The sequence below is a fragment of the Otolemur garnettii genome, unplaced genomic scaffold, assembly GCF_000181295.1.
Source record: "Otolemur garnettii isolate 467f Iridium unplaced genomic scaffold, OtoGar3 scaffold00197, whole genome shotgun sequence".
Lineage (NCBI taxonomy): Eukaryota > Metazoa > Chordata > Mammalia > Primates > Galagidae > Otolemur > Otolemur garnettii.
Genome location: NW_003852592.1, coordinates 878,336 through 897,630, shown reverse-complemented (window position 1 = coordinate 897,630; position 19,295 = coordinate 878,336). Strand labels below are relative to the sequence as shown.

The following is a 19,295-nucleotide window of genomic DNA, read 5'->3' as shown; positions in this document are numbered from 1 at the left end:
ACACTCCAGTTCCAGACCAAGTTCCCGGTGGAGCTGGAGAACCCGTAGGCAGCGTGGCTCCCGCACCTGCTGCGGAGGTGGTCTGGGCCGACAACCAGCCCCAGAACCAGGCCCGGTGTTTAGAAGAGGAAGAGAAAGAGGGAGGTCCAGCCCAGGGTGTGATCATCTCATAGAGGGAAGTCGGGCTTGGCGGGTGGCAAGAAAGATGGAGAGTGGGAGGAGGGGTGCTGGACCTGGACTCCCTCTTCCTGGGCCCAGTCTGTGGAGTTTATCGAGGAGCTACGTGGATCCCCAACAGAAAGCAGAAATAGCCTGCTTTCCATTTCTAAAGACATTTGCGGGGTGGAGCCGGGGTTGTTTTTTGTTATTGTGTGTGGGTATTTGGGGGGGGGTTCCTTTTTTGTTTTTTGGTTGTTTTTGGTCTTGTGCTTGTGTTCGCGTTGGGTGGGGTAACTTACACGCAAGCTGTGACGTCCAGTCAGGAATAAAAATAACCCCTGATACTCAGTGATCGTTAACTACTTCGCCACAGTCAATAGGAAATGACGGCCGGGCAAATTCCGAGTCTCAGACCGCGGTGCCCAGCGTCCCGTGCCCGGGTCCGAGCGCCTCCTTCTTCCGGGAGAAGCCTCGCTCCTGGGGGGCGGGGCCGGTACGGGCCGGGGGCGGGGCCAGAGCGGGCCCCACCCACGGCGCTCCCCTCCGCCCCGCAGCGCGCAGCCTCAGCGGGGCGCTTTACGGCCGGCGGGGAGGGCGGGTTCTAGACCGGAGGTAGGAGGAGGGCGGAGGGGAGGGAAAAGGGGCTCTTTGCGGCAGGACGTAAGTGACGGCGAAGGCGGTGCGACAGCAGCTGGAGGGCAGAGGAGGCGGGTTCGTGTTTCCCGGGCCGAACCGGGCTGTGAGGGGCTTGGGGCCTGGGCAAGGGCGGTGGCTGGAGGCCCGCCGTGACAGCATGGGTGAAGGGGAGAGGGCCGGGGGAGGCTTTGGGCCGCTGTGGACGGCGGGTGGGTTGGAGGGGCTGGCGGGCCGGAGTCCTGGGTCCAGGCCGGGGATCTGACCCGTGGTTGGTGTTCCCTGACCCCGCAGCGCGGCCCGTCCTGTCCTCGCCATGAGGCCGCAGCAGGCGCCAGTGTGCGGGAAGGTGTTCATTCAGCGGGACTACAGCAGTGGCACACGCTGCCAGTTCCAGACCAAGTTCCCCGCGGAGCTGGAGAACCGGGTACGCAGCGAGGCTCCTGCACCTGCTCGGGAGCGGGGGGAGACCCCCAGGACGGGAGGAGGGCGAGGCTTCGCCCGAGGGGTCGGAGGAGGGCCGCTGAACGAGACCCGGGGTTTGGAAGATTCCGGAAGAGTAAGGTCCAGCCCAGGGTGTGATGAGCTTCCAGACCTGTGTGTTGTCCAGTGTCGGGAATCGGTACCCAGCAGTCATCTTCCCCTGCTGCCTCCGTTTCCCCACACTGGGTTACTGACAGCAGTGATGAGGAGCTCATGCCTGCGGTTCCCAGCCGCCTCACTCAGCAGGTTGTAACCATATTCTGCTTCTCCCAGCAAGAGAAATTATCGTCGTCTCGCGACTGGCGTGTGTGGTCATTGTCATTCGCACTGTTTGGCTGGAAGAGTTTATTAAGTGCTGTGCCAGGCGGTGAAAAACAGACCTGCTTGGAACCTAAAAAATGTAGAACATTAGATAGACCTGGAGGGGAAAATATCCCAGAAGAAGGCCCTAAACTCTCACTGGGAACCTCTTGTACTGCATGTCAGAAATGTTATCAGGATGTAGGTCCTTTGGGGACCTTTGCCTGCGGAAATGAAGAATAGGAATTCAAACTTAGCAAAAAATATATAAGTGTGTGTGTGTCTCCACATTATGTAGTATCTTTTTGTAAAGGTGCAGCAGAGTGTATGTGTTTCGTTTTATGTACCCCGTGTGTACACCAAATCAGAAACTGTTTAGGTCTTGACCCTAGTTACTTAAGATTCTGTTTCCTGTACAGAGGTCAGCTACTGGTTAGCTGGAACAGGTTTTGTGGGTCTTTCCTCCTCCACGGAGAGGGTGAGGGCCTGAGAGGTGAGTAGGCATTCTGTGGGTGTGAGCCCTGAGAAATATGTCATGGAACCAGTAGCTGTAGATGAGTCTGCACGAGAGAAATGTGTAGCATTTAGTCAGTTGTTTGTATTAAGGCAGGTGGCTCTACCTGATTGCAAAGGTGGGGAGATCAACAATGATCAATATAACTTCCTTCAGCTTGGTTTTTATTTATTTATTTATTTTGAGACACAGTCTCACTGTGTTGCTGGGGATAGAGTGCCATGGCATTACAGCTCGCAGCAACCTTAAACTCTTGGACTTAAGCGATTCTCTTCCCTCAGCCTTCCAAGTAGCTGGGACTATCGGTGCTCGCCACAATGCCTGGCTATTTTTTTCTTTTTCTTTTTTTTTTTTTTTTGGTTGTAGTTGTCATTGTTGTTTGGCAGGCCCAGGCTGTGTTCGAACCCCCTGGCTCCGGTGTATGTGGCTGACACCCTAGCCGTTGAACTACAGACACAAGCCCTAGCCTGGTTTTTAACCAAGGTTAGTGGCTCAAATATGTTTCTGCAAATTAAAGATCAGACATGCCTTAAAAAGCTGATGTGTACATTAGCAGTGTTATTAACTCTGTGTGACAACAGATGGACATTTACACAGTAGTTTAAAGAGATAGAAATTGAGCAAATTGCTAATGGGCTGAAGCCCCAAATGTTGTTTAAATAATTTAACATCATGTTTTAATTGATTTAAACATCAATTTATCATGTTTTACATGTTAAGACTTAGGTGAAATAATCTATCAAGTGTTTTATTCTTAAGCCTTTATGGAAACCATAACTTACACAATTTATGTACTTTAAAATCAGAATGTAAACTATCCTTTTTCACCACGCTTACTTAGATGGTACAAGATTCTTTTGTTTATAGGTTTTAAAGCCAGGCTTCCACCTCGTATGTTTGAGCTAAATATACATATGCAGAGTCAGACAGTAGGCTTTCACTGTGTGTGTGGTGGAGCCTTTAATTTTATAGTCTAAATACAGAAGCACAATGTAGTCACAATACTCCACTGATTGTTACAGGAAACTGATGTTTCTAAATTCTGGAGTCCTTTTCCTTCTTTGGTTTCATTTAGCCCAGAATTGCTTGTGTACTGAGCAGTACACGGAATGTTACATGGTGCTATTCAGTTGTGCCTTTGAATTTCTTTTTCTTCTTAAATGTTTTGGTTAAATAAAACACTAGCATATACTATAAACTACTTGGAAAAGCTTTGATTTTTTTTTTTTTTTCCGTGTGAGGATTAAATTACAGGTTTAAAATTTCCTTGCTTTGTTTGATGGAAAATTAAAAGGTTTCTTTCTTTGTTTCTCTACTACTTACTCTAGAAACGTTACTGATTACTGTGCCACTGGGGCTGACTTTCCTTTGTGAGGACATCACACTTGGCAACTTAATAGAGGAAGAAACTACTGTACAAATGTTATGAATTACTTTAAAGCATTTAAAAAAATACTCCCTTTAATTTGGGAGCGAGGACAGGTTCTGTTAACAAGTTTATTTTCTCTCCTGCTTTTTAGAATGTTACACTTTGATGCTTAAAGTGCTTTGTTGTCAGAGTATTCTTTAAGGGAGCTTTATTCTCATTTTAGCCAAAATACAAGTATAGTCACCCTTGATCTGGGTAGAAGAAAAATGAATGACTTGTTCCCCTTGGTTCGCGGTCACCTTAAGCTCCATGCTTTCTACAGTGTAGTTCAACAAGGAACAGAAATTCTGGGGAAATGAACCTAATTCCTTTTTCCATTCGGATTTTGAATGTTTATGGGTCCAGATTTGTATGAGGTTCTAAATACAAATACAACTCACGTATCTCTAAATTTTGATACAGCTCTTGCATCGGTGTCTGGGCACCTGAGGGAGAGCACTGGCAGCTGTTTCTGTGCCTGAAGGTAGTTAGATAAAAATGCCTGGTTCTTGAGCCCTTGCAGGTGATTTATCATTTTTCTCACGCTTTTTACCTTGTATTTCCCTTTTTTAAAAATAATCTCTAAAAAAATTCACATACACTTTAAAAAACTCTTTTAATCCTATTTTCTTTTTTTTAGAGACAGAGTCTTACTTTGTCACCCTTGGTAGAGTGCAGTGGCATCACAGCTCACAGCAACCTCCAATTCCTGGACTTAGACGATTCTCTTGTATCAGTCTCCCAAGTACCTGGGACTACAGGCACCCACCACAACACCTGGCTATTTTTTTTCTTGCAGTTTGGCCGGGACCGGTTTGAACCCGCCACCCTCAGTATATGGGGCCAGTGCCCTACTCACTGAGCCACAGGCGCTGCCCTACTAACTTTTTTTTTGACAAATCCTTTACCTTGGATTTTTTTTTTTTAACTGCCCAGCGATTTGCCAGTATCCTAAGCATGGCAGTCTTGGAATAACTCCTAAGAAATAAGATACTTCTGGTTGTATCTCATGGTTTTAAATATAAAGAAATGTAAATAATTCAGAGAACTTATCAAATCATAACACTATAAGCAAATCAATTATGTAGATTTATCAGTGACAAACTGAAGACATTAACATGGGCATAACGAGGTGAATATAACAGTTTACCATTAATGAAAATTCACTCACTGAGCTCTTCTCCTGTCTGTTTTCTGGGAGTGAGAACTGACTCGGGTTCCCCAGGTGACCAGTCTTGGGACTACATCCTTAAGGCCAGGTCGGTGAAGGGACGCCACCCTGCTCTTAGCACCGCCTCCACCCACCTGCTTCTAGACCCAGACTCTAATAGTCTGGGAAATTTAAAGTAGCCCCTTTTGGAAAAGGAGTAGAGATGCCATCACTTTAAAAGTTGCTTTGGACTTTTTCATGCCACTGGCTTACTGACTGCTCACAGTTTTCCACACAAAGGACAAAACAGTGATTACAGCTGCCTCTAACCTAAGGGATTTTAGCAGCTTAAGGGTGATTGTAAATTGTTTTATACTTTAAAAAGCTATGTTCTTGGAATGTTTTGTCATATGTTGAGTTTCTCTGATTTTTTTTCTGAGTGTTTCTATATTAAGAAACTTCAGGAAAGAGAAAATTCCTCAGTAAGTGGTTTAGTAGTAGGGGCAGCCTGTGTGAGGGAAGCCTGGCGTGCGGGCAGTGGAGAGTGGCAGCACCAGATGAAAGACTGTCCCGACGGGCCTTGCCAGTCTAGGACGGAGCAGTGAGGTTTGAAATACACAAAGAAGAAAGTAAAGCCGTATTGGAAGAGGAAAGTAAGAGCAGATGATTAGAGTGAAGAAAGGACAGCAGTGCAGATTGAGTCTTACCCCCAATGCACAAGACCAGAAGGTTTTCAGATTTCAAATGTTTTTCAGATTTTGGGGTATTTGCATATACTAAGTACATAATGAGATACCTGGGAGTGGGCGCCAGATTTAAACACACTATTTGTTGTGTGTCATATGGACCTTACGCACATAACCTGAAGGCAGCTTTTATAGGCTCCATTTAATGACTTTGTACAGGGGATGCCTGTGGTAGCTCATGGCTGTAATCCCAGCACTTTGAGAGGCCATACTGAGAGGATTGCTTGAGCCCAGGGGTTTGAAACCAGCTTGGGTGACATAGACCCTGTCTCTGCAAATAATTTAAAAATTAGCTGGGTGTTGTGTTCACCTCTAGTCTCAGCTACTTATGTGAGGCCAGAACTTTAGCCTAGGCTAAGAGACAGAACAAGACTCTGGGGTTTTTTTTCTTTTTTCTTTTTTTTCCAGTTTTTGGCCCAGGCTGGGTTTGAACCCGCCACCTCTGATATATGAGGCCGGCACCCTACTCCTTGAGCCACAGGTGCTGTCCTTTTTTTTTTTTTTTTGAGGTATAATCTTTTGCCTGGGCTAGACTGCCATGTATCAGCCTAGCTCACAGCAACCTCAAACTCCTGAGTTTAAGTGATCCTCCTGCCTCTGCCTCCTGAGTAGCTGAGACTACAGGCGTCCACCACAACACCTGTCTAGTGTTTCTATTTATAGTAGAGACAGATCTCTCTCATTCTTGGTCAGGAGATCTCAAACTCCTGAGCACAAAGGATTCTGCATCAGCCTCCCAGACAGCTAGGATTGCAAGTGTGAGCCACCACATCCAGCCAAGACTGTTTCTAAAAAAAATAATTTTGTGCGTGGAACAAACATTTCCGTACATTGAACTGTTTTGTCACCCTTTGTAGGCATGCTTGCATGGCAGAATCTGGGTGTGCGTGGAACAAACATTTCCGTACGTTGAACTGTTTTGTCACCCTTTGTAGGCTGCTTGTGTGGCAGAATCTGGGTGTACATGAAACATGTGGTGGCTGAAGGGGTTGGGAGGCCTTTCCCCAGGGGACCCTGAACGCACTGCGTGTCATGCACCTGTGTTTTGACTGTGACTGATCACATGACGTCAGGTTTTAAATCTTCCACTTATGTTGCGTCAGCACTCAAAATGTTTTGGATTTTTGGAGCATTTCTGATTTTGGATTTTCAGATTAGGGATGCCCAGCCAGTGGTATTATTAGTGTGAGTGTAAGATAATGGTGTCACTGAGTAGAAAGAGGTTAATAGGAATGACTTGCTGCAGAGAACTGTGTGTTAGTTGGAGATTTTTACCTTGTTCATCTTGAGCTTTTAGTAACCAAATAGTTACTTAAAACAGAGATTGAGTAAACAGGGTACAGAACTTGTCCATTTTTGATCCTTTTGCTGAAAAGGTCCTTCCTTTCCTTTATGCCTAGTAAATCCCAGTGTTGAGGTGCTCAGTTCAAGGTTACCTCCTCTCCCCAGGTAAAGGGAAATGCTCCTTCCTTCTGGGCCCCGCTCTGTGCTCTCTGTGTGTACCTGGCAGCCTGCCGCACCTGCACCTTTGTGGATCTGCTCTGCTTCCCCGTCTGTGAGCTCTGCGGCATTGGGACGCTGCCTCAGTCATCTCTCTCTAAGGTTTCACAGAATCGGATAGTAGGTGCTCAGTGCATGTGAACATGAGTGACCAGAAAGAGGAAAAGTGTGTGATTAAGTAAAAAGAATAATGAATTAGTGTACTGGGCCTTAAAGATACCCAGTCACAGGAGGGATAAAGTTAAAGAAACCCTGAGCAGTTTCAGTAACGTAGGTCCAGATTTAATCACCTAAGACATGGTCTGACGACTTTTAGATAAGAATGTTAACAAAACATCAAGGTAAGTTGGTGATAGCAAGCATTAGTAATAAGTCGCTGACTTCTTTTCCCAAAATTTGTTTTTAAATTTTCCTTTCCTACAGATTGATAGGCAGCAGTTTGAAGAAACAGTTCGAACTCTGAATAACCTTTATGCAGAAGCTGAGAAGCTTGGGGGCCAATCCTATCTCGAAGGCTGTCTGGCTTGTTTAACAGCATATACCATCTTCTTATGCATGGAAACGCATTATGAGAAGGTAAGGCTGTATTTGTTTTCATGAAATCTCTTAAAATCATAAAGAGATGTTTATGTGGTGACAATAACCATAAAAATTTTCAGGGCAACTATATTAATAATAATTCCAATTTTGTTGTTGCTCCACTGTCCAGAGCACATAGGAGTCTTTCATAGACAGGTCAAGATTGGGTGTCCCCTTGTAATTGATGTGTCAGTGTTCAGAGAAGAATGTGGGAAGTCTGCATGTTCTCCTTTTACCTGGTTTTCTGAGGCTCTGCAGTGCGTCCTCCCCCCAAGTTCCTATTGTCTCTTTCCACACCCTGCTAAACCCAGAGCTGCTGGCTTTTTAACTTAAGCTGTCCAGAAGTCAAGCCTCCCACCTCCCGCCTTCCTGTTTTGTTGAACAGCCTCTCCAGGACTGTCCATCCTGAGGAGTGGGGGGTGAAGAGGGAAAACTGAAGGGTTCCCCGAGACTAAGTTCCTTCTGTTTCCCATTCATTACCTTGGCGTGATCTCTGCCCCATCCTAGGCTGTGCCCTTACCATCCTCTCCTATTAAAATAGTCTGACTAATCTCCTTTCTCCCCTCCTTGAACTTTTCCAGACCGTCTCCTCCTGTCTTAATAAGACTCGGCTTCACTCCCCTCCCATCCCGGCTGAGTCAGAGACCCTCCCTGGCTTTCCCCTTCTTTGTGTCCCTGCTCTATTTCGTTGGCATCTGTTCTCTGGCACTTGTCACCCTACTTTGGGACAAAGAAGTTCGTGTTCTTGCCCTTCGAGTGTGTATTTTTCTTGTGGACAATGCCTTGACCATTTCCTTACCCCTCTCCATGCCTGATGCCGTGCCTTGGGCCTGTTAGGCACTCACTGAATGTGTGTCAAATGAAGGACTTCAGTTAATCACAGGAAACCTCTACCACGTCACTAAATTCTGACAAAGTTTAGAAAATAAAATGCTGTGAGAATATGTTACACTCCACCTGATTAAAATGTCTTGCACCCCATGTAGTGCGGAGCGGCATAGATGCTGCTAAAATATTTTGATCTGTTGGCTGAAAGTGTGCTGTGTTCTTGATTGGCTTCCTGATGTGTGCTCTCTCTTGCTGTTACAATTCCATCTCGTGTAAAAGGGTATCTTTAACAACAGTAGCTTTATCCTTCTCCGTCACACAGAGAAGCAGCTTCCATTACTGTCTGACTTTCAGAATGAGAAGTTATCGGGAATCAGTGTTAGCCTTCAGCTTGTGTCAGTATCTTCCGTGTGGTGAGGGAAGGATCAGCAGATTCCTTTATTCAGTAAATGTTTATGGAAAGCCTACTCTGTGCTAAGCAGTGTGCTGGGACATACCTGGAAAGCAGACTTGGCTGCTGACCTTGTGGAGTTTGAATGTGTAACAACTGGTAATAATAAGGAGACAGTAAAGCCAGCAAAGTTACAGGTTGTGGAAAGTGCCTGGAAGGAACAAGCTGGCCCCTGGTAGAAAATAGGCAGGACTAATGTAGCTTGTGTGGCCAGAAGAGTTCTCTGCAGTGCTCACGGTTCAGCTGCTACTCGAAGGGTGAAAAGCCAGGGCACCGAGGCTGCTAGATGAACGTGCACAAAGGCCCAGAGGGCTCACTGGGCCTGGGAAGGGAGGAAAGCCGTCGGCCAGGAGAGAGGGGTCCTGCATGGCTAGAGGTGGGTTTGGACAGTGGCAGGGTGGGCAGGAGCCGTATCATATGAGGAGTCTGCACTCCGTAGCGGGAAGTTTAGAATTTTAGTGCAGTGGAAAGCTACTCAAGGTTTCAAACAGGAGCGTATAGGATCAGAGTTTTGTTTTAAAGAGATCTTGCTCTATGGGAACAGGCATAACCAGTTAGGAGGCTCCACTGAAGTCCAAGCAGAGACGATGTAGGTTGGACTCAGAATGGAGCGGTGCAGAGAAAGGAGGGATTCTTTGCTGTTAGGAGCTGACTGGGTAAGGCTGAATTTGTGTAGATAGAAACTCGTCATCCAGAATGGTCGTTTCAAGATGTGTAATGGTAACAATTTAGGGTAGAAATACATCCTCCAGAGAATCTCATTAGTACTTAGTAGAGTGTTAAGAGTCTTCACTATACCTTTTAAATTTGTGGATAAAAGTTTAATTAATTTTTATTTATTCATGTATATTTGCTGAAATAGATAGAACAGGTATCCGCTGTAAAAAGAAGTTGGTAATTGGGTGCCGGCCAAGTCATATGCTAATTATGATAAATTAATCTCTCTGAATTCTCTCAACTGGGAAATGGATCTTAATATTAATGAATTGCCTCACATATGGAATAAACAGTGTTTTCTTGAGGTAGGTTTAAGTGAAGTTATCTGCATATGTTTTAAGTTGCATTTGTAGATAATATAAACACCTTATAGGTCTGTTGGGTTTGTTTTTTTTTTTTACTTTTATGGGCAGCCCCCCCAACCAGAATAGGTTCAGAGAGACTTCCTCTTTCTTTTTATAAAGCAAATACTATAAAGCAAGTAAAAGCCAAATAAAGTTAATCAAGAAACCAAGACTTGAGGCGTGGCCACATTTTATAAATGGGTGATTTTTTTTAAAGAAAATATGGACAACTAGATCATGGAAGATTAATAACTGGAATGGTCATAATTAAGACCTAACTTACCACACTTTTCAGAGAAAACTTTTAAACTGTGTATTTGCATTTTTGATAAAACAATAAAAATGTAAGAATGACTGCCCTCTCCCTTCCCTGGTTTGTTCCTTAGGAGTTTCTGTGCTATTATTTTCTGCTCATGAAAGGACGGGGTTGAGTCAGTTAGTCTCTGTTATTTTAAACACTCAAATCCCTCATCTAGAGACAGTGAGCCACATATAATGGGGCTTATACTTTGCCACTGGTTACATTTTTTGAAATTGTAAATAGGCCTTTTAAAACTCACTAAAACAATCGTGCCTTTTTCTCTATAATGTGCTATTATTGATTTAAAATGAAGATAAAGACTTCAGTGTTATTTCTCTGTTGTTGCTACCCATTATAATCAGGGAACAAATGGACTTGTGGAAGCCTCTGCTCTGGGGATCACTCTGCCTTGCCCGTCAACTAGAAAGCAGCCCTCTACCTGTGAGCCGTGATCTCTGAAACACACACGGGAGGGAGCTGGGGTGTGTTCCCAGTAGCCTGGCGCAGGCTGTTTTCTTTGAAGATCCCCAGTTTACTTTTCTTAGAACAGTAGTTTCTCCTGAGGTTTGATTGTGTTTTACTTTGTCAGTACTATATTATACAAATTAAGGTTTTGCTGAAGGCTTGAGAATAACTGATGAATTTGGCAGATATTATGGTTTGTATGAGTAAAATGTCCACATGAGATGTTCGGGGTGGGGGCGCTTTGCCCTGTCTGGGCTGCAGTGTGTGTTCATTTGTGTTGATGCTTCTCTGTCACCGGACAGACCAGACTGTCAGAGCATCTTGCTGAGGACAGTGTTGGCTTCACCAAACTAGCATAAGAGGATTTGGAGCTTTTACAAATAAAAAAAAACTAATTGTTTTCTTTCTGAAATGATACCCAGCCACACATGAATGTTACTAAAGTCTGAATAAAAACCTTGCAAAACAAAAGTGAGCTTGAACCAGATACAGGGAGGCCCTTTCTTTGCTCGTAATCTGTATGTACTCAGAAAAAGGAAGAAGGCTGCTCTGAAGGGATTCTTTCTTTGAAACCAGCCATGCAGGCACTTTTCTGAGAGCCTCCTGTAGTATTCTGGACAGGGATGAAGGAGGCTGAGTCTCCAGTTTCCCATTCTGGTAGGTGAGCCAAGAAGGAAATTGGAAAGAAGGCTGAGAGTCCGCGGTTGGGCACCTGCGGGGTCCTTCCTTCTGTTCATTGCCGTAGGGTGATTGACAGACTCTGACTTAAGGACAGTGCCTGCGGTTTCCTTTTTTTTTTTCCAATAAAGACCGAGCACAGCTCAAATTCTTTGAGAGCTGAAAAGGAGAATGATACATGCATTGATTCAGGTAATTAAGTGAAGAAACAAATCTTTTCTTTAGAAATAGTATTCTCAATTTACTACATAAAGAACCATGCAGATAGCTCCCTTTAAGTAATGTCACGCTCTTTTTTTAAAAGTATAAAAATGAGATTATATTAGCCCTAAAGATGTAAACTGAATAAACTATATTATTCTCCTTCAATAAGGAAATTCTTCATACAAAGCATATAGAGTTTTACATTCTAAATCAGTTTATACCAAAGCACCCACATTTTGACATCCCAGTTTGGTAGTCTGGCTTTATCATACACCCATCCTAAATCATTGTTTAATTTCCAACTTTATTTTCATATCTTTTCTCCCCTTTAGGCTGGGATCATATTTGTGACTATCAGTGTGAATTTAAGGAAATATATGGTAATTAAAAGAGCTGGATCAAAGCTCCTTTGAACATTAGAGGCAGAAAGGGGTTATGATGACTTGGAGCCTGAAATGAAGCCTATAGCTCTTTGATTTTGGTTATAGCTATTAAGATTTATTTTCTTCCAGCTTATCTGTCTCAGAATTGCCCTTATTAAAGCCGGAGATTTGGCAATTTCCAGAAGTTCCTTTGTATACTATCTGGTTTTTGTCTCCATTTGCTTTGACTTTTACAAGCTTAATACTAAACTTATAAATTGAGATTCCTGTCTAAGAAACAAGCAGACCTCAGAACAGCACTCCGTGCAGTGATGGGACTAATCCGAGACCTGTGTGGTCATCAGAAACCCGTGTCTGCTAATGCCCACACGCTTCACAAAGGGAGCAAACTGTCGGGTTTTAAAATGACTGGACTGTCTTGTTACAGGCCAACCTTGTATAATTATAAAACTGATTAAAATGTACAAAAGAGAGAAGAGATTTCTTTTAAGTTTGGTAGAAGAGAAGGCCATGAACTTCCTTGGTATTAGATGTCACGTGAACTCTCCATGACAGGGAAGAGAGGCATGACTAGCTGCTGTGTATTTCTCCATGGGGTGGCTGGTGCTCAGGGCCTGTGAGCATTTGTGTCTGCGCTGGTGAAGACACTTCTGAGAGCAGAGCCCATCAGGCCGCGCTGTGCCGTCTGCTGCAGACATGAGCAGAGCCAGCAGAACCGTGTTCCACCACATTCAGACACATAGGACTTGCCTTGAAAATGATTCCACTGCCTGAATATTTTGGATCTAGCTGACGCTTAAAGGAGGGAAAACTGATAAAGTTTGTAAAAAGCTGTGGCGTTTCTTTCTGTCAGGTTCTGAAGAAAGTCTCCAAATACATTCAAGAGCAGAATGAGAAGATCTACGCTCCCCAAGGCCTCCTCCTGACAGACCCTATCGAGAGAGGACTTCGAGTCGTATCTTTTTAGTCCAGATCATCAGGCCTAAATTTTTATAAAAGGAAAAATTTGTTATTATTTGGCATTGACTGGGGAGAAGTTAACACCTATCTTGTGTGTGAATTTGCCTTGGGAAGTTACCGCGTGACTCGCACACCTGCGGGAAGCTCCTGGCTCTCCCGGCTTGGCTTTGAGCAGTTCCCTGTGTACCGTTCTGCTTGCCTCTTGCTCAGTGGTGAGAGATCTTGTAATAACAACAAAGTGGTGAGGGTAATGCATCTCAGCTGCAGAAACTCTGCACCTAAGCCCCTTGGAAATGTATAAACTCCTAATGTGGGTGAGGCTTGTCCTCCAAGGGAAGTGTAGTTCCTTGGGTCCATTCAATGGGCTGAAATCAGTTACAGCTACCGGATGTACAATTTCATTACCTTTGACACACTATGCATATATTTTGGAAGCAGCAAGCTTTGAAAATCACTGAGTGAATTTGGTAGACAAAATTGGAATAAACTAATTCAGCTTGATAACTGTGGAGCAATGGGTAAATAAATTAAAAAAAAAAAAAACCTAGGTCACATAATCCTGGGCCTTCCTGCTGATAATAATTTCAGCAGTTTTATTATACCCTATAGCAATGGTTCTTGAACTTACAGTGGTCATGAACTTTCTCCTAAGAAAAAGTTTTCATATTATTTCAGGGCATCTTTGAATCTCTCAATTCATTACTTGCATTGCTTGCATTGATTCTCAGTTAAGAACCCCCTAGTTCTATAAATAAAGCATCTTTTTCAGATTTTTTTCCCCCAAAACTAAATTATCCATTTGGGGAAGAACTACATGTGGAATACTAGAAGTGATTATATTTCTTAAAATTTTCACCAAGGAGAAAGCATCATGTTTAACTTAAATAGGAAAGAGCTTTAATAATTTAAGAATAAGCAACACAGTCTGACCACGAGGTCTGCAGATGGCGCCTCCCGTCCAGCCCCCGTCCGCGCTGTGCTTCCTTAACAGCCATGCTGTTCAGATCGAAATCACCATTTATGAAGACAGAGGCATGAGCAGTGGAAGATAAACCATGGAATTAAAGGTAAATATGAAATTACATAGTTTATGTGCAGTTTTTGTAGATTGAGAGCAGCAGGTCACAACCCACAGGAACTGTATTAAAGGGCCACGGCATTAGGAAGGTTGAGAACCACTGATTTAGAGGACGTGTGAATTGTCTTCTGTGTGATAAATAAATCATTAAATCATGCAGTTAATTAGTGGTATATTCACTGTATTAGTGTAAGCTAATCACCATATTAGCTTGATATTGAAAATGTATATTTAACCCAAGTTCTACTTGGTGATAGAGAATTTAATCCTGATCACCCCCCCATTTTGTTTTCAGAGTGTTTTTGTTGTTTGTTTTTTTTGATGGGGGCAGAGAGCGGTGGTATTTACCTTGCTTTAATATTTTGAAACTATTCTAAGTTTTTAAATAGCTGAGTTGTGCATATAAGAATCATTTCAGAGATGTACCTTATATGACAAATGGCTTTAATAAGCAAAGGAACATTTCAGAGAGGAGTAGGGAGATTTTGAATATTTCATTTATTATGTTTAAGTGGCTTCAGAGCCCTACAGACAAAAACTTACCTCCGTGTGTGTGGAAGTTAGTTCCCGTTTTCTGGGGACGTGCACACTTCTTTCACTCAGGTGTTTCTTTCTGTTTCCTGGTAACCTGCAGGAATTTACAACCATAAATTTTATTCCTTTGTTTAAAAATATTATGTTCTGGCTTGGTGCCTATGGCTCAAGCGGCTAGGGCGCCAGCCACGTACACCTAAGGTGGCAGGTTCGAATCCCTAGCCCGGGCCTGCCAAACAACAATGATGGCTGCAACCAAGAAATGGCTGGGCGCTGTGGCGGGAGCCTGTGGTCCCAGCTACTTGGGAGGCTGAGGCAGGAGACTCGCTTGAGCCCAGGAGTTTGAGGTTGCTGTGAGCATGATGCCATGGCACTCTACCCAGGGGAATAGCTTGAGGCTCCGTCTCAAAAAATAAAAATAAAAAAAAAATAATAAAAAAAAATAAAAATGTTATGTTCTTATATATCTAAAGAATGTCCTTTAATAAGTATGAAACTAATTAGTACTCACAAGAATCTATGAGCAGCATCATGATAAACCGTAAGTCCATTAGCACAGTCCTCCAAGTGACAGAGGACGGCTCGCTGCTGTCTGGCCCATCTCAGTGACGTTCTGCGCTGCACTCAGCCGCCAACTTGCTTGCTGGCGTCTGCCTCTAATTAACAGATAGCACAGACATGGAACGGACTCAAGCAGACATCTTTCTAGGGCAAATAAGTATTTTCCCTGTTTTACAGGTGAGCAAACCAAGGTCCAGGCAGAATAAATATGTCCTCAAGGTCAGGCAGTCAGCAAGTGTTAGGATATGGACTCAAGTCTGATTGACCACAAAACCCCTGTTTTTTACACCATATTTCCTCTTAGTAATTACAGCAGCAGGAACATGGAAAAAGGAAAGAGTTCCTCAGATGATTCCAGATGTTTATGCCCCTTTTCTCTTTTTCAGTATTTTTTAAAAGAATACATTCTTTCTGTTCCTGAACCTTACTCAATCCTACAAGCTGTCCGCACTCCTGAGCTGCCTTCTTTAGCACGAATATGTCACCTGAATTCTTGAAACCCGAAGATGTAAATAATGACGTCCTCTGCCATATGTTTTAATTTCTTTAAAAGGCTTTGTTTTGGAACACTCAGTGGTACTTGTTTGTACACTTTCTCATGTATGGTTTCCAAACTGATATTTTTCAAGTGAGCAACCAGGAACTTGATGTGTGGTTTTGTTACATGCCTTTGGACTAAGTTGGTTTTATCAATTGCAGCTGCGTTGACTTGGCACCACCCCGTTGCCATGACTCATTGCACAGCTATTATTGTGCAACACTGTGTTTCTCTGTGGTGGTGTGGGGCTCGGAGTAATCACACACCAGAGGTTAATCTGTCAGTATTCAGACAGCTGCAAAATTTGGGAACGGGGAAGATTTGCATTAAGAACTTCTGGATAGTTTCACAAATGCAAATATTTTTGTTCAACACAATGTACTTTTCAGAGCTGCATTTTCCTCAGGTTCAGGACCCAGTGTGGACTGAGCTCTTAGAGAAGCGGGAAACACTAAGAATAATTCATTCTGTTCTACCATTTTTCTTAAGTCTGTGTGGTGTCTGCAGGAGCAATAGGTAGGAATTAAATTAGTTATTTAGCAAAAGAACACACAAACCATGGGGGCTTTTATTTTTTAAAGGAACTTTAAACAAAAATATTTTGCCCTTTTTAGGTTTAATACTCTTAATATCTTGCATGTATCTTTATTTTTACATCTTTATTATTAGACATGTTGTTTTCTGTCATCTTTACATAAAAAATGGAATATATGATTATCACAACACACAGCTGTTTGCCACTGTTCTGAATGTGTAATTATACTCATCAGAGCCACCCTCAGAGGGATATACTGTTATCACTGTTTTTCAGATGAGGACACTGGGGCACAGAGAACTTCAATTACTTGTCCACAGTTAAACAGCCAGTGTGTAGTAACCTAGGCAGCCTGGACCTGCGGCCAGCATGGGGCCCTCTGCCGTGTCCCTCTCCCAAGCACTTACACTCGTCACTGCTGAGCTCTTTCCTCACGCAGACAAGTATATAGATTTTTATCAGATAGAATCGTGGGTTAATAGAACACGGCCCACATATCATCCACTCATATCAATTGATGTCAGAGAGACGGTTTTAGAAGTTACTTCTGGCATTCTTTTCTAAAGCCTTTACTTTTTGCCTCTAATTGTAGATCCCGCCTCCAGCTGGGACCCTCCTCCACCCACTGGCTGATTGCAGAGTGTCCCTACCTCCTCTCCAGAGCATCATTCCTTTGTATCTGCTGCCAGAGCCACGGTGCCATTTACTCCAAGGACTAACTTTCTAAATCCCGCACCTGGAGTGACCTCTAGTCACTCAGCGTCCACTCTGTGTCTCCAAATTGTGTAGGACTCTGTAACCTTCTGACCAGTTTCTGAGAAAACACAATGAAGCATTTCACTTTTTATTCAAAGCCATTTAACAGAATGTGCAGTTGGTCAGCCCTGCCCAATACAGAGTTTGTTTCTTATCTGCACCTGATGTACCATTGGTTCTCTTCGTTCTCTGGGCCAGCCTCTCAGCTGGCTGTGGGCTTCATCACATCGTAGCTTAGCCAGTGTTCAGTCTGATCCCCCACATTAGTAACATGCTTCCTCCAGGGCTTGGCTCTATCTGTGGTTTTGCCATTGCAGCTCCCGGATTTCAAAGAACTACCAGTTTTGCCATGATTCAGATCTTCAGATCTATTTCTGCTATTCAGTATCTCAAACTGAAGCTCATTGAGAAAATAATGTATAATGTTATTTGTCTTGTTATAGCGACCATTCCTAATTAAAGCAGTATTTAATACACTTTCCAATTATTTTCTTTGGAAAATTTTATGTCACTGCATTCCCTTGAAGGTTGGGAAGACGTGGTGTGTGCTGCTCACTCATCACAAACATAAGTAAGCACAACGGCACGGACGCCAGACCCTCAGACACACGAACATCCCTGCTGTGTCCCCGAACACGTCACAAGCACGTGGAACAAATATCTTAATTATAGTTTTGTTATGAATATAACTTATGAAAAAATTTGATAGGAATAATACTGTATATTACTAATTTTTAACTATCCCTTCTGGCAAACCTCATAACTCAGAATTTTCTCATATACAATGTTCAGTGCACAGAAATCTTGTGATTGGGTCAAATTCAGTAAGTTAAGTTATTTCTAAGTAAAACCCTCAAGTCTGAGTCAGTATTTGTAGCTCTTCTTTTGGCTGTTCTTAGGATCAGGGCTTCTTATGCCTTTTATTCTGGGGGGCGTGAGAGCCTTGTGTTCCGGAGAAAGCTAAAAAATATGTTAGGAAGGTGAAACGGTTCCAAGTTTTGCGTTCAGATTTTGTAGGTGCTAATATTGGATTTACTCTTTCAGATTTAATTTCTTTTCTGGGTCTGTTAGTTACTTAACAAATCCCATAGGTTTGTGTAATATTTTGTGTAGAAATTTCTTTTGTTATTTTACACCCTGTAATAGTCAAGTCCGTCTGCCTTTTAAACCCGTTGCAATAACTTTGCTGAGATATTAACACATTAGTAAAACTTTTCTTAAACAAACTGTCTATGTGTCATATTTGGTGTGATTTGGTAAAGTGGCATTCAATTTGGCAGATGGACAATATTACTAGAATTATAAGGTAGTATAGGGCAGCCTAGCTTAGGGTTTGAAACAGACATCTTAAATTTATCTAGTATGTCATGCCTCTCAATGTCTTACCTGCTTTATCTTAAAGAGCACATAAAAGGCTGGGCACAGTGGCTCACGCCTATAATCCTATCTCTGGGAGGCCAATTGCTTGAGCTCAGGAGTTTGAGATCAGCCTGAGCAACAGCAAGAGCCTGTCTCTACTAAAAATAAGAAAGATGGCTCGGCACCTATAGCTCAACCGGCTAAGGCGCCAGCCACGTACACCTAAGGTGGCGGGTTCGAATCCCCAGCCCGGACCCGCCAAACAACAATGACGGCTGCAACCAAAAAATAGCCGGGCGTTGTGGCGGGCGCCTGTGGTCCCAGCTACTTGGGAGGCCGAGGCAGAAGACTCGCTTGAGCCCAGGAGTTGGAGGTTGCTGTGAGCTGTAATGCCACGACACTCTACCCAGGGGGACAGCTTGAGGCTCTGTCTCAAAAAAAAAAAAAAAAGAAAGAAAGATGAGCTGGGCATTGTGGTGGGCGCCTGTACTCCCAGCTACTAGGGAAATGGAGACATGGAAGATTGCTTGAGCCCAGGAGTTTTGAGGGTGTTTGTGACACCGCAGCACTCTACCCAGGGTGACATAGTGAAGACTGTTTCAAAAATAAGCAAATACAGTAGCATAGGTGAAAATCTAAGAAATAGTCTCTAATAGTTAAAAATAGTATTCGTTTAAAAGGTTGAAATGTTTTGTTAGGAGAAAAGGTGTCTTGTTATTACTATCCTGGATCATCCGATGACTCACTTGTTTTAAATGAGATAGATTTGGAGAAAATGCCAATTTATAAAAACAGTCTATATTCTGACTTTTTCTTTTGGGAGTTTATTTTCCTATATAAAATTTTCGATGTCCTTTTCGTATTCAGTGAAACTAGTAGTGAACGATACTTACGTAACCAGTGGTCAAAAAAGAGGTAGTGATGACCCTTCCGTTTCCACAGGACCCCGGCTCCTAAAATAAGCTGGTCAGGTTCTGAGGTGTAACATGCTGTGTTTTTTGTTTGTTGTATTTTACTGTCAAAGAAGGTCGGAGTGTTGGTGCTGTATTTGGTTCACATACTTGCCTCCCTTCCCTCATAGCAGTCTGCTCCCCGCCACCTCTCTCTGGAACAAAGGAGATGGCAGGTTTC

General features: G+C 43.3%; 1 protein-coding gene across 3 annotated transcripts; it reads left to right on the top strand.

Moving 5' to 3' along the window:
• The first annotated feature begins 718 nt into the window (after positions 1 to 718).
• On the top strand, positions 719 to 18,031 carry GOLGA7 (golgin A7). 3 transcript variants are annotated; one of them, XM_012812237.2, is made up of 6 exons: positions 719 to 870; positions 1,087 to 1,219; positions 7,317 to 7,469; positions 12,697 to 12,798; positions 13,808 to 13,870; positions 16,642 to 18,031. In XM_012812237.2, exons 2-5 carry the CDS (start codon positions 1,109 to 1,111, stop codon positions 13,853 to 13,855), a joined length of 414 nt encoding a protein of 137 aa, XP_012667691.1. In that variant the 5' UTR covers positions 719 to 870; positions 1,087 to 1,108; the 3' UTR covers positions 13,856 to 13,870; positions 16,642 to 18,031. The 3 variants fall into 3 exon arrangements, with proteins under 3 accessions (XP_012667691.1, XP_023363439.1, XP_012667692.1); XM_012812238.2 differs by lacking the exon at positions 719 to 870 and adding an exon at positions 886 to 956; XM_023507671.1 differs by lacking the exon at positions 16,642 to 18,031 and having other exon boundaries at positions 13,803 to 13,862.
• The last annotated feature ends 1,264 nt before the right edge of the window (positions 18,032 to 19,295 follow it).